This window comes from Tupaia chinensis, unplaced genomic scaffold, assembly GCF_000334495.1.
Source record: "Tupaia chinensis unplaced genomic scaffold, TupChi_1.0 Scaffold142716_1, whole genome shotgun sequence".
NCBI classification, from domain to species: domain Eukaryota; kingdom Metazoa; phylum Chordata; class Mammalia; order Scandentia; family Tupaiidae; genus Tupaia; species Tupaia belangeri.
Genome location: NW_006202562.1, coordinates 4,675,572 through 4,690,749, shown reverse-complemented (window position 1 = coordinate 4,690,749; position 15,178 = coordinate 4,675,572). Strand labels below are relative to the sequence as shown.

At 45.7% G+C, this 15,178-nt stretch overlaps 1 protein-coding gene across 2 annotated transcripts in view; it reads left to right on the top strand.

Annotated features, from left to right (window-relative positions):
* Positions 1-15,178, top strand: part of KIZ (kizuna centrosomal protein) — a 131,624-nt gene that overhangs the window by 94,080 nt on the left and 22,366 nt on the right. For both annotated transcript variants that reach the window (XM_006163627.2, XM_027766346.1), the window contains exons 8-9: positions 2,125-2,290; positions 4,043-4,108. In XM_006163627.2, coding sequence (XP_006163689.1) covers positions 2,125-2,290; positions 4,043-4,108 — 232 coding nt within the window. The remainder of the gene's footprint in view (positions 1-2,124; positions 2,291-4,042; positions 4,109-15,178) is intronic.

The following is a 15,178-nucleotide window of genomic DNA, read 5'->3' as shown; positions in this document are numbered from 1 at the left end:
CATTTCTTTTTTGTTGTTCATCTTAAAATACTTGTCATATATCCAGGATTACTGGCCAAGACAGACCAGGTCAGGACAGGTGGAGACACCCAGGATAGTCTAGAGAGCGTACTGACCCTGAGAGCTGGCAGTTCAAGGGGGTGGTGTCAATGTACTGTCCTCCCTTCCTGTTCAGATTCTGGAGGCCCCATGTAGGCAGCTGAGGTAGAGGCAATGTGTCAGCCAGTGCTGAGATCCAGCCTGGTCTACCCTCCAGCTTCGGGGGTAGGACTTTATGCCTGTACCCCAGACTGGAGGAATATGGATGCTGAGTGGTTTGTCCCAACAGATTATCACAGTGATCTGAGTCCAGGCAGTAGTTCATGCAAATGAAGGAAAGTCCCTGAGGCTCACTTGATAGTAAGTTCTTTATGCAAGAAGACTAGAACTCCTTAAATTGCCCAAAATCAGCTGCCCCAGCTCTTAGGACAGGCCGTGCACCCAAGAGACCAGCCAGTCCCAGGGAGAGCAGGGGACAGGTTCTTTGAAGGAATGTCAGGGCCAAAGGCAGTGGCTTGAAATATCTTCAAAGCCAGGACCAGTAGTTGGTGTAATAGCTATGTCACTGGACTCCCATGTAGTCGACCGTGGTTCGAGTCCTGGACCTGGTGGGCTTAAACTCAGGTCTTGCACATGTGCATGTGTGTCCAAGATCCTGAGAGGAGAATAGAGGAGAAGGGATTGCAATGTGGCCTGACCTGACTGACCCCCATGGCGGGTGATTTCTCACTTTCTGTCTCTCTGTCTCTCTCTGTCTTTCTGGCAAGCGCACACACCCTAGAGCAAAAACCTCTCCAAATAAATAAATAAATAGAAATCTCTTCAAAGCCAACATGCAAGGCTAGGTCTTCCATGCTCTGCTTCCGAGATTTCCCTGCTCTGAGCATCTTTGCCTTCTTCCATCAAGCATAGGAAAGGGTTATTCTTTTCCTCCTGGTTACTGAATAATGGCATGGTTACCACCTCACTTGTAAGTACAGATGACCTGGGAAGCTTCCTCCAGTTCTGCTCTTCATATTAACTTGTGAGGTCTTGTGTTCGTTTCCCATGGGCTGGGCTGGGCTGATGCATACCTTGTAGGTACCATCATTGTCCGATGGCAGTGAGAGCTACTGCCACCACAGAGATTTCCTCTCCAACCACTTGAGCATGTAGAAACGTGCACTCCACCATCATTGGTCACTTATTGCACACTAAAAATGTAACTCACATTAGTGTATTTTTATTCCTTAGAGCGTGAGGGAGGGAGTGCTGAGCTGGGCACTGAGAGACCTGGGTACTAACCTAATTTCCGTTAGTGCCCACTTTTTCTCCACTGCTCACATTGGCTGTAGTACCACCTGTGTCGGCCTCCTGTCTGGGGCACACAAGGTCACATAGGTGAGACAGCCCAGTGCCCTTGGGGAGAAGGCAGACGGAGTGCTGAGTGAATTTCTCACCTTCAAGCAGACTTAGAGGCAAAGTGCAGGCCAGCCTTACTCTTGGTTGAAGACAGACTTGAAAGAATGTTGGTGCCTTTTTTTTTTGGGGGGTGGGGGGGCTCAGTGCATCCTCTTCAGTCACATTTTTCTCTAATCTTCCCATATGGGATGGATTCAGAGGTCATTTCTAGGAGGTTGGGGATACTGCAGGCACATTTTTCCAGATCTCTTTTACACTCCAGGACAAATCTGTTTTACATGCCTGGAAAACAGGATTCTTGAAATGACCCAGTAAATCTTTCCAATAGGAGGGCTGGGGCGCTACTTTCATGCATTTATCAGTGGGCACACAAGCCAGCCCAGGTTAACCAAGGCAGTCACATCTGTGCTTCACAAGGAAAAAGACACTTCTGCGTGACATCGGTTCGGTTCTCAAAAGGTGTACTATTGAGAACGTGACTTGTAAAAAACTAAATTACACTGGAAAACAACCAGATGTTATTTTGTCTTGACAACATTTAAATTTCAGTTTTATGTCAAGAAGCAAATACATACCTAAGTAAAGCTTAACCTAAAACTAAGTTTGAAGGTTGGGTCTTTGAGACCAAGGGGCAAGGGCTGCAGTTTGTGTCCATCTCTCTGTGCTTTCTTTGGGACTCTGTAGGCAACAGCATTCTCCAGGCAAGCCCTTCCAGAAGAGTGTGCTGATGGCTCGGCCCTCTACAGTGACGAATCGTCTTGTAGCTTGCCATCCTTTCTGAACGACAGTGGCAGAAAGAAGGGAGCAGAGCCCGCTCTGTGGCTCAGTGGTGCGCATGCAGGCGAGCGAGGTAAGTGTGGGGGGCCTGTCCCCAGCACAGCACAGTGAGGGCATGCCCCCCTCTTTCTCAGGGCGTGCCTGTGCAATACTGCTGAGTGTGGCGTCCTGTGATCTTGATGTTGTAAAGTGTTACTTGTTTCATACCATCACCCAGTAAATATATGTACTGTTTGGCCTAAAGGAAATGGAAACCTAACTGTAAGTCTGTACGCCCGAATTTCTTTTTTTTTTGAGAGGTTTTTCACTATAGGGCACGTGCGCTCGCCAGAGAGAGACATAGAGACAGAAAGCGAGAAATCACCCCCCCAGGGGGGATGGTCACGCCGCAATCCCTTCTCCATTCTCCTCTCGGGATCTTGGGCACGCATGCACACGCACCCGGCGTGAGTTTTAAGCCACTGGGTCTGGGACACGAACCGCGGTCGACTACATGGGAGTCCAGCGACATAGCCATTACGCTAACTGCTGGTTCCCATGTACGCCCGAATTTCTAATAAAATACGTATATTTCTACATCGTAAAGTCTCGAAAAAGCTAATCACTTAGCAATAGATACTTTGTTCCCATAGGGATGAAGATGATTCCAATAAAATGAGTACATAAAATACTACAACTTATTTTATGTCACTTAATAGAATTGACTTATAATTTTAGTTGTGCTTTTTGGAATCTCATCAAAGTCTAAATAGACAATGAAAGGGCCAGCAGGTGGCGAGGTGGTTAGGGCTGCCAGACTCTCACATGGGTGACTGTGGTTCGAGTCCTGGACCTGGCAGCTTTCTCTCTCTCTCTCCTTCTTCCTCTCCCTCTCCCTTTCCCTCTCCCTTTCTCTCTCTCCCTTTCTCACTCTCTCTCTCTGCTTCTCTCTGGTGAGTGCCCTTGCCCTATAGGAAATTTTTAGAATACATAAATACATAAATAAATAAATAGGTGATGAATCAATGAATTTATGAATTAAAAATTTAATGACCAATTTCAAATCTTTTTAATACCCAGAGATTGTGGGCACATGCACTAGGGGTTGAGGGGAAGCACCCCCTAGAGGGAATTGGTCACCTTGCGATGCCTTTGCCTCCATTTCTCTTCCCTTTCAGGATTTTGAGCACATTTGCACACAAGCCTGGCATGTTTTTCAAGCCACCAGATATGGGATTTGAACTGTGCCATCAGCAATATGGGATCTAGCTGCCTCAGTCACCATGCAGTCAGCTGGCCAGCCAGTAAACTGCTTTAATGGTATCTCCAAGACAGCTCTGAGTTGCTCAGGAACTATTCAGAAGCCAATATACAAGAACAAGGGGCCGGCAGGTGGTGTGGTGGTTAAGGGTACTGGGCTCCCACGTGGTCAGCTGTGGTTCAAGGCCTGGACCTGGCGACTTGCTTTCTCTCTCTCTCTCTCTTTCTCTCTGTCTCTGTCTCTCTCCCTCTCTAGTCAAAATAAAATAAATAAATAAGTTAAATAATTCTGAAAAATAATTTATAAAATACACATGCACAGGATTTGTCCTTGTTTTAAGTCTCATCTGAGCTTGACATATTTTAGGCAAAATTATTTTACACAAAAGTAACATAGAGATAACCTTGGTTTTAAAATAAGTTTTCTTTTAGGAACAATTTCAGAGAAGAAATGGACAACCCCCCCAAAAAAACCAAAACAAAACAAAATTAGAGAAGCAATCAAAATAAAATAGCAGTTAAAAACTCACACAAAGTTCCGTTCCAAGCTCTGAGATGCATTTTATTATTATGTGTTCATTTTTAGAAGTTTCAAGTGACTGCAGACAGGAGAGCAATGAAGAAAGTGTGGGCTTGGAGATCCCAGTCACAGGTAAAGCTATGGGGCCCAGGGCCATACAAACACAAGGTGCAGCCTGTCACGTGGGCAGGACACGCTGGCTTAGTGGTCTGTGGGCACCGCCAAGCGCAAACGTATTTACTGCACGCCGGAGCCGGAGCAAGAGGTGAGTCATGGGCGTAAAACACAAGCTTCCACTCACGTAAACTGAGGTGGGAAAGAGCTGTCTGTTGGACCCATCATCGTCATGTTGCACATCTCACCTGTGAGCAGCCTCCCTTGTACAGCCTTCCAGTGTGTGTGTCCATGCGTGGGTGCGTGTGAGAAGGTCAGTCTCCCTGGGGGGGGGGGACACTCTGTCACTATATGGCAAACTACACAGTTCTGATTTTACTCTCCTTTTCTGTAGTAACAGAATGTGTATCATTAACATAAGAGCAGAACAAACATGTGCCAAACTGAAAGCTTACTTGCACCTCCATTACAAGCCTGTCTCATGGGGCCGGCAGGTGGTGTGGTGGTTACGGGCACTAGACTTTCACATACATGGCTGACCACGGTTCAAGTGTCAGACCCAGCGACTTGCTTTCTCACTTTCTCTCTCTCTCTCCTTTCTCTCTCACTCTCGCTCTGTCCCTCTCTGGTCATATTAAAAGAAAGGAAGGAAGGAAGGATGTTAAATTAGAGAATTATTAAAAAAAAAAAACCTGGCTCATAATTTAAAATCTTTACCAGTCAGGCTTATTCAAGACCTGTTAAGATTTCTACACTTGCATTAGGCTTCTTTAGATGGAATCTGACTGATATCATTCCTTTCTGTAGTTTCAGAATATCAATAGGAGCAATTAGTATTCCGAACAGAGTTCTGTTCATTGTGCATCTAAATTTACTAGTACCTTATTTTGTAAAGTAGTGTACTACTTCATTATAAATTCAAAGGTCTGACTTTAAATATTTATACAAGTAAATACCCCCTTGCACTGAGCACTGAGGCATGCGTGTGCATATGCGGTAGTGTGGTTGTTGTTGTTTATAAGCAGGAAAGAATGACTTGCTTTTATGGCAACACAATTCATTGCATGATGATTAATTTTTTAAACTCATATTTCTGTGATGAACTCTGGTTTTGAAATAGGAGTTTATGGTAGAGCAGTTACTGTGTATATTATGCATCATAATATTTCACTCCAAAATGCAAAGGTTTTCTTTTAAACATTTTCTGCATTGATATGTTTATTGTGGTCTTATTCTTCGTTTTGAGAAAACTCTGTTAGGAGAAACGAAGGCTGTCTGAAGCCACGGGTAACCCGTCTTTGGATGCTTTTCCCTTCATTACCTTTGAATGCAGAACTACCCAATGGCTTCTGAATTATTTCAGCTAAATTTATAAAGGCTTGGGGCTAGCAGATAGCATAGCAGTTACATTGCTGGACTCCCACCTTGCTGATCACAGTTCTAGTCCCAGACCCAGTGGCTTGAAACTCATACTGGCACATGTGCATGCATGCCCAAGAGCCCAGAAGGAGAATGGAGGAGAAGGGATTGCAGCATGGCAACCCCCTAGGGGTTGATTTCTCACTTTCCCTCTCTAAATCTCTCTCTCTCTCTCTCTCTCCTGCAAGCATATGTGTCCTTAGGCAAAAACTTTAAAAAAAAAAAAGTGTAAAGGCCTGTTGAGTAAAAACCAGGATGACCTTGTTGCCCATTCTTTTTAACCTGTTCAGTATTCTTTCCAGTCACCCCTTGGTTTGAGTAGATGACTCTCCCCAAGATTAACACAAATGTTGTTTTCTCATCGGCCTTCTCTAGAAGAGGACAGACAGTCATGTGCTAGGATTTCAGACCTCTCTTCTCTGCATGCACAAACCCCTGCAATGTGCCTAGAAGTCATCAGGACTGTTTGCCATTAAGATTATTAAAGAATCTGATTTCATCAACCTGCCATTGGTCCATCAATGGTTGGCAGTTTTTCTTTTAATTAATTATTTTTTTTGAGAGATTGTTACTTTTAGGGTGCTGGAGAGACAAAGTGAGAAATCACACCCTATGGGGAATGGCCATGCAGCAATCCCTTCTTCTCCATTTTCCTCTCGGGATTTTGGGCACACAGGCACACATGCCCGGCATGAGTTTTAAGTCGCCAGGTCTTGAACTCATGTAGTCAGCCATGTGGGAGTCCAGCAGCTTAACCACTGCACTACCTGTGGGCCCCTAGTTGACAGTTAAAAAAAAAAAGTTTCATGCCTGTGTTATGCCAAAGTATTAGACATGAAAAAAAAAACTACGTGGTAGGTTTGATGGAAATACTTTCCAAAGACGTTTGCTCTGTTGGAGCATTGGTTTTCTGTCCCTGCCTCCACACGCTCAGTTGTCTCTGCTCCCCAGCCCCGGCCCTCCCAGAAGTTCCCATTTGAGGGCGTCACGCCCCTTGGCTTGGCTGAATAAACACTGCTGCCGTTTCTGATGTTGCAGCTGCTTTGATCTCAAAGTTCTTGACCATCATCCTTGTATTACATTTTGTATTATTGGACATAATTCTTTGGAGATTTGACTTTTGGTAGAGCATGGCAAGTGTGAAGTATCGACCTAAAAAGGAAAGCTCAGGCACAGTCCGTAAAGCCGGAGTTTGCCGGCCAGGGCAGTACCCTGCAGAGTGCATTGGGGAGGGGCTTACATAACCGTCAGCTAGAGCTCCACCTCAGTCAGGTCAGTGCTCCAGCAAGAAGCCTAGAGCCGTGATGGACTGACTCCTGAGGAGGGGAACAGGAAGGGTCAGCGTGGGAGTCGGCCAGTCTGGCATGCTGTTGTAACTGCTAATTAAATGTAAGGGGGACATTTATCTGGGCAATAAGGATGTCTGTAACCTAAAAAGTCCAGTAGTATTGGTGACATCTTGAGCTGATTTAGGTGCCTTATCTCAGCGATCCAACAGCAAAGGGGACTGTGCCCAGAGCGCCCTTTCCAAGGCTGCTCACCTTCCACAGCCCTGACTTCAGTTTCCTTCGCAGCCTCTCAGCCCCGTTTTGGAACCAGTAGACTACTGTAGAGACTGCCTGCCCCTTTATAATGGTTATGCTGAGTTTTCTTGTCCGTATAGGTGCATGCTGATTGTATGTGTTTATGCTGTATCCCTTCTAGAATATTCCAGAGAATAGTAATGTCCAAGAGGTCTCCCCTGGGGGGTTGGTACAAGGATGAGCTTAACGTTTGAGGGTGTCCATGCGTGTGGAAGCACCAGCAGAGTAGGCATGCAGTCCACCCCACCTGTGACAGGGACAGTGGTTCTTGTGTGACGGTGGCAGTGTTACTGTTCTGTGCTGGCCTCCCGCTGCCTCCAGCATTTCCAAATCGTGACAGGCAGAAAAAGGGAGCCTCACAGAGCAAACTCAAAGAGGAAAAGAAGCAAGGAAGGGGTGGGGATGCAGCGTCCCAGGAGGAGAAGCTGACCCATGTCCCAGGAGGTAGCTGGACAGCTCCGGCCTTGCTATTCTGGCACTTGCTTGCATTGCCCGTTTGTGGTCACCTCTTGGGACCAAGATGCGCCCAAGCACAGTTCTGCTGGGACTCCTCCAGGACAGAGCTTTCCAGCAGTACTACTAAAGTAGCTTTGGCAAGAAGGTCAGCCATGGGATACGGTGGTGACACCACACTCCGTGATGCTGAGACCACTTAGGAAGGTCCCAGGTCTGTGTCCCCAGGTCTCCTGATACACAGTGAGTACACGTGTGTAGCAGTGATCCTGGCAGGCTGAGTCTGGGACAGACTGCAACATGTGGGCCCTGTCAGGGGTATATATCTTTCTATGTCGCTGTCTCTCTTTCTCTTAGAAGAAAGTTCTTAAAAACTCAAAAATAGTTTCTACAAGGTGCCAGCAGATGGTGTAGTAGTTGAAGCGCTGGACTCCCACATGGCCAACCAGTTTGAGTCCTGGACCCACTGGCTTGAAACTCACATCAGGCATATGTTGTGCATGCCCAAAATCCCAAGAGGAGAGTGAAGGAGAAGGGGTTGCTGCATGGCCATTCCCCCCAGGGGAAGATTTCTCACGTTCTGTCTCTCTGGTGAGTGCATGTGCCCTATAGCAAAAATCTCTCTTAAAAAAAAAAAGTTTTGGGCCATCAGGTGGCATGACGGTTAGAGCCACTGAACTCCCACACAGCTGCCTGCAGTTTGAGTCCTGGACCTGTCAGTTTGCTTTCTCACTTTCTCTCTCTCTCTTTCTCTCTCTGTCCCTCTCTGGTCAAAAAGAAGAAAAGAAAAGAAAAGAAAAGAAAAGAAAAGAAAAGAAAAGAAAAGAAAAGAAAAGAAAAGAAAAGAAAAGAAAAGAAAAGAAAAGAAAAGAAAAGAAAAGAAAAGAAAAGAAAAGAAAAGAAAAGAAAAGAAAAGAAAAGAAAAGAAAAGAAAAGAAAAAAATTTTTAAACAGTTTCTATAAGAAAGTCCCACTTAAGGGGCCAGCAAGTGGCATAGTGGTTGACATGTGGGACTCCCCCATGACCAACCATGGTTTGAATCCCAGGCCTGATGACTTGCTTTCTCCCTTTCTCTCCCCTTCTTTCTTTCTCTCTGTGGTAAGTGCATGTGCCCTGTAGCAAATTACAAAATAATAAATAAAATGAAATAATTATTTAAAAATAAAAATCCCACTCAAAAACACAACTGGTGATTCAAATCCAGAAGGGCATCTGCCTCACCCAAAAGGTGTCTCGCAGAAAGTTCCATAGTACGTTAGCACTTCCAACTAACCCCGTGAGGAAACCCTTAGCAAATAATCCCAAAAAGCTGAGGGTGGAGATTTCATTGGTCAAAGCCTGGACAGCTCCACCTGGGCATGCCTGCCATCCTTAGTGACCCTCTGTGCCCAGAGTTGAGGACATTGCAGGACACAGGATCACCAGGCTGCAGGCCTCCCCTGATGTCCTGCCTCCCGCATGTTAATGAGCTGATGTAGTCATTCCCAAAATGTGTTCTGTGTGACGTTCCACCCAGGAATATGCCAACACCTGCAGAGGTGTGGCCAAGCCCCGTACAGCCTCTGTGCTCTGCAGTATATGTGGTGCACCACAGCAGGTACAAGACTGTGAGAAGGCTTTCAGCAATGGGACCGTGTAGAAGAATGAACCTTGAGGCCAGCAGGTGGTATGGTGTTAACGGTGCTAGACTCCCACATGGCTCGCCATGGTCCGAGCCCCAGACCTCACAACTTGAAAATCATGCCAGACACGTATGCATGCATGCCCAGAATCCTGAGAGGAGAATGGAGAAGGGATTGTGGTATGGACATCCCCTCTGGGGACTGATTTCTTACTTTTCCTCTCACTGTCTCTGTCTTTCTCTAGCAAGTGCATGTACCCTATGGCAAAAATCTTAAAAAAAAAAAAAAAAAAAAAAAAAAAAAAACCTTAAAAAAAAAAAAAAAAAAAAAAGAATGAACCTGTAGTTACAAATAACCTATCTTCTATTTGAAAATGGAATCCTTCCTATCACTAGTCAGCAGAATTAATGTTCTGAAACATGTTTTGGGAAATACACACACATATATAAGGAATGTCTTTTAAGCAATGAAGTAGTGGGGACATCAGTTTCCTCAGTACACTGAAGGTATCTTCAGCGTATTCCCACAGTTCCGGTTTGTAGACACCCCCCCCCTTATAGACAAGATGGCGTTGAGACTTTGGGCTATTTTAGTGCAGGACACCCTCATGTTATGATGGAAAGCTACTTGTTACAGCTGTTCTTGAAATAGACCAGAAGGTTACAGTAATAACTTTTGACAGTCCGGAAGTGCTCTTCTTCAGTTCAGAGTCTTTATTTGCTGTACAGCTATTTCAGAAGAAGTATAGCAGAGAGGGAGGTGAGATGTGTGGCCCCACAGGAGGTTGGGGCGGGGAACTCTGAAGTTCTGCCATTTCAGAATGATGAGGAGCCTAGGGATGTTTAACCTGAGAAGTGTAGAGTGGCTATCTTTTTTTTTTTTTTTAAGAGAGACTTTCGCAGAAAGGCACATACCAGAGACACAGAGAGAAAGTAAGAAATTACCCCTCAGGGGGTTGGCCCACACCACAATCCCTTCCCCTGTCTCCTTTCTGGATTTTGGGTACACAGGCACATGCACCCAATGTGATTTTTCAAGCCACTGGATCCAGGACTTGAACCATAGTCAGTCATGTGGGAGTCCAGTGCCCTAACCACTGCCTTAACCACCTGCTGGCCCCATCAAGTAACTATTTTTAAATAGCTGAGGGGCTGCCAGATTTAAGACAGAAAACTTCTGGAGCGTAATTTTAGACTGTAGCTCAGTTTCAGAAGACAAGTAACCGCAGTTCAGTGTCTCTTCTAGCCAGGTCTGAGCTGGGTGTTCAAACTCTGGCAGGAGCTCCGCACTCTTAGCGGGGCATCCAGAAATTATTCCTGTTTCTGAGACTTCTTTTTTGCATTCCTTCTGATGCTAAGCAATGTGACTCTCACTCTGTACTAAGGGGTCAAATGTGATTTTCATGTCTTAATTTCCTTTTCTTATTTATTTATCGCCCCAAAGCATAGGTTTCCTTGGCCAAAGGCCTCCTCCTTGAAGAGTTGGCTATCATTCCAAAGGCTGTGTTAACCATCATTAGGGAGAATGTGAGTTTTCTATGCTAAGATTTACATAGAAACCTTCCCATATACACACCCTCTCTACACAAAACCATATTAAGCATTCCACAGTTCCTGTGATTGTTGTTTATACCGTCTACTTCTTTCATTAATCTAGTTGTTCTCGGGGACCAGCAGTTAGTGTAATGGCTATGTCGCTGGACTCCCACGTAGTCAACGGCGGGTTTTCTCCTTAAACCCGGGGGGTTAACACAGAACCCGGTGGCTTAAACTCACGCCGGGCGCATGTGCGTGCATGCCCAAGATCCCAAGAAGAATGGAGGAGAAGGGATTGCGGCATGGCCATCCCCCCGGGGGGGTGATTTCTCTCTTTCTGTCTCTCTGTCTCTGTCTGTCTGGTGGGCTCACACACCCTATAGCAAAAAGCTCTCCAAAAAAAAAAAAAAATCTAGTTGTTCTTGCTAAAGAATCCAGGTAGAAATCGAAGATGAATATTGACGTGTGTGAACGTGTGGGTTCTGTACGTGGAAAGCAGTGTATCATTCGCACGTATACTACCCCTCTATGGGCTAAATCCTGGAAACATCCGGGACGGCAACCCCATCCTGGGTTCCTCCCTTCATGAGACCTCCGTAGTCCCGTCTCTTCACAACAGGTCTGTAGGGTAAGTACCAGTGACAGCCTGCAGTGACCACACACAAACTGAAAAGATGTGTCCCGCTCAGGGCTGTGGAGCTAGTGTGCTGGATCTTGAATCAAAGTCAAACTCTAGGGTCTGAGCCCTGAACCTCTTCTGTTATACAATCAGGACAACCAGATCAGTTAACATCAGCGAATATTGTAACAGATAAACTCTACTAGGGTGCTTTTTCGAGCACTGGAGAACAAAGCCCTGCTTTTCCTTTGTCTTGGGCTGGGCCTGGGAGAAGTGCAGCTTGTAAGGTTTCCAGGTGCAGGTTCCCGAGGCATGTCCTGCAGGATGTGCAGCACCCCTGACATGAGGCGGCTGGGGAGTCAGACCAGTGTTGCCCCCAAGTGAAACAGGCCGGGAAGGGAGTTGTACTTACCTCGATTACAAAAGAGTCTCTCAAAGTGAAATTTCCCAAATTGGCAACTCTGTTTATATTCACACTGAATTTACCTTTCAGTGTGAGTTTTAGTTTTAGCAAACGATGCAGTTTCTGCTAAATGCACCCTAACTTAGTATCTGGTACATGGTGGGCACCTACTTTGTCAAATGAATGAATAAAAATGGGGATATTAAGGCATTCCCTTCACTGCTTGCTGATTCAGGCCAGAATACTCTCTTTCAGTCATTCACTCCTCCGTACTTTTCCCACCCCACGTGCCCATCCTGGCCAAACTCTCCTTAAGCTCCATGTGAAAAGGGCTCTTGGCTTTTATCTCAAGAGGATTAAGCCTCTAAGAATGTCCATTCAGCCTCTCACTCTTTTGACGCCAGTCCTCTCGGTCCAGCTGTGTTGGAAGTGGTTGTCTGACTGCACCATCCCTCGCTGATACTCTTTGGCAAGCAGAAGTATTCAAGGTCATGCTAAGATGTCTGTTGAGGATCTTTCTAGGAAGCCAGCACAGAGTCGAAGGTGCCACTTGGCATTCTGGGCTGTGCTTCCCAAAGTGTTAGCGCTTGAGTTTTTACATCCAAGTGGAAAGGGCTAGAAACATGCAATGGCCAGGTTGTCATCAGTCACTAGATTTTTTTCTAGGAGAAAAGACCGCAGTGACAGCTTTGAGCGTGTATTTCACCTGTGCTGGCCCAGAGTGCTTTACCAACAAGAATCAGTAAGGACATGTTCCCTGCTGGACCGGGACAAGAACCCCCAACTTGCCGAAAACCAAGGGGACCACCACCTGCTCTGGACTGTCCTTGGCAGGCCATGCAGCCCTATCTGTGCAGGACTCGGCCTGCAAGGGCTGAGTCCATGGAGCCTGTGGCCTGCTGCTCACAATAGCAAACCTCTCAGTGCATTGCAGGTAGTGCTGCCTATTTTAACGTGATCATTACAGAATAAAAGGCATGTTCTTGGAGAGTGCTCATGAATGGATGTTTCTGCATTCAAAGAAATAAACTCCTAAGTACCAAGAAAAACTCCCCGCAGTGGTTGCATGGTAGAATCTGACTGTGGCGGATCCCCGCCCAGCAGCATGAAAATACACCAGACACTTGTGTGCATGCCCCAGATCCTGACAGAGTGGAGGATAGAGACGGGATTGCAGCATGACCGTGCCCGGTCGTAGAGGGCGGGTGCTGTCTCCTTCTCCATCTCTGTCTCTCTGGTGATCACATAAGCCCTCTGCAATCACCAGAACAGACCTAAGCCCTAGCCACACTCTTGACCAGAACCTCTGAGGGGTGGGACTCAAACAATAAGCATTTTCTAACATATCCCTGGGACTTCCCTGGTTCGAGGGCTATGTAACAGGGGTCTTAAAACTCAAGGAGCCCCAAGGTAATACTGAGAAACATTCTCATTTTATATGGGAAACCCAATTGAAAAGAAAGGGTCAGACTTGAGATATTTTAATAAAATCAGGGGCCAAGAAATATATTATTTTCCTAGATCTGATGTAACAAAGTCACAAATTTAAAACAACAGAAATGTATTCTTTCACAGTTCTGGATGCAGGAAGTCTAAAATCAGCAGGGCCTGTCACCAGGCTGTGCTCCCTCTGAGGACTGTAGGGGAGAACTCTTCCCTGTCTTTCCAGTCACTGATGGCTCCTGGCTGGGGCAGCATAACTTCAGTCTGCCTCCATCTTCATGTAGCCCTCTTTTGTCCATCTGCCCCCCTTCCCATAAGGACACCCACCAATGGATTTAGGCCCACCATAAATGCAGGATGATGTCATCTTGAGATCTTCAACTGATTCATCTGCAAACAACATATTTCCAAATACGATCACATTGTGAGGGACCAGCAGGTGGTATAGTGGTTAAGGCACTGGACTCCCACATGGTTGGCTATGGTTCAAGTCCCAGACCTGGTGGCTTGAAACTCACACCAGGTGCATGTACGTGCATGCCCAAAATCCTGAGAGGAGAGTGAGGAAGGGATTTCAGCATGGCCATCCCCTCTGGGAGGTGATTTCTCACTTTCTCTCTGTCTCTTTCTATCTCTCTGGCAAGCACACATGCCCTATAGCAAAAATCTCTCTCTTCAAAAAAACAATCACAATGTGAGGTTCTAGCTGAGTGTTTTGGGGAGGGTACACTATTCAGTCTACTACAGAAGGTCAGGAGGGGTTTCTTATATTTTATATTCTTAGCATCTAGATCATCTTCTACAGTGATTGTTCCTGGTCCTTCTATAGATGATGATAAAGATATTGTTGTCATTTCTGATTCCCTCTCATTATATAAATCATTAAATAAATATGATTTAATACTACTGGTTTTTTAAAAAACTTTTTTTTAGACAGAGATTTTTTCCTAAGGGCACGTGTACTTGTTGGAGAGAGAGAGAAAGTAAGAAATCGCTATGGCCATGCTGCAATCCCTTCTCCTCCATTCTCCTCTCAGGATTTTGGGCACACACGCACACGTGCCCAGAGCGAGGTTTAAGTCCAGTACTCGAACCGTGGTTGACTGTGGGAATACAGCAATGTAACCATTTTATGTCATCTGCTGGTCTCTGAAAAACTATTTCATGGAGTTGGCAGGTGGCATGGTGGTTGAGGTGCTATACTCCCATATGGCAGACCCCAATTCAAGGCCCAGACCTAGTGGCTTGCTTTCTCATTTTCCCACTTTCTCTCTCTCTAGTCAAAAATTAAAATAAATAAATGATTCTTTTTAAAAAAAAAAAATTATACCAATAAAATACAGCTTTCTGATCAGGAGTACTCAGGCTTTGACAAGTTAAAGGTTCGCTGAGTTTGAGAGTTGAAAACTCACCTCCCATGACTGAACTGTGTTGAGTAGCAAGCTCTGTGGTTATAAATTCACATTGAAAGTAATAACAGCAAAATTGTTCAGGTTCGTTTTGAGAATATTTGTTACAACCTATGTCAGTTACAAGCCTCGCATGTATTTTCAGATTTAACTGTTGAGGTGCATAGAAATTAAGACTGTAGTGGAAATCTGTTTTCTGAAGCAACCACAGGCAGCTCACGTGAATGAGGAGTTTATCTTCTGGTGTACACCAGCCCGCTGGTGTGAATGCAGAGAGACCTGCACTAGACCTGAGGGCCCAGGTCAGCTGGCAGAGTGGTGCTGATTGCAGGAAGTCTGGACATGAAAAATGATGCTGGTTATAGAACCAAACCCGCATGGATTTACAGGCTTTTGAACATCATTCCTAAAGGGCCAGCCCTGCTGCAGCCTAGTGGTTAAGGGAGTGGGATCCCACATGGCTACCCGTGGTTCCATTCCCAGCCCCAGCACATGGGCTATGTGACCAAAATCCTGACAGGGTGGAGAGATGGAGAAGGGATTGCAGTGTGACCACACCCCATTGAGGGGTGCTTTCTCTCCCTCTTGCTGTCTTTCTCTG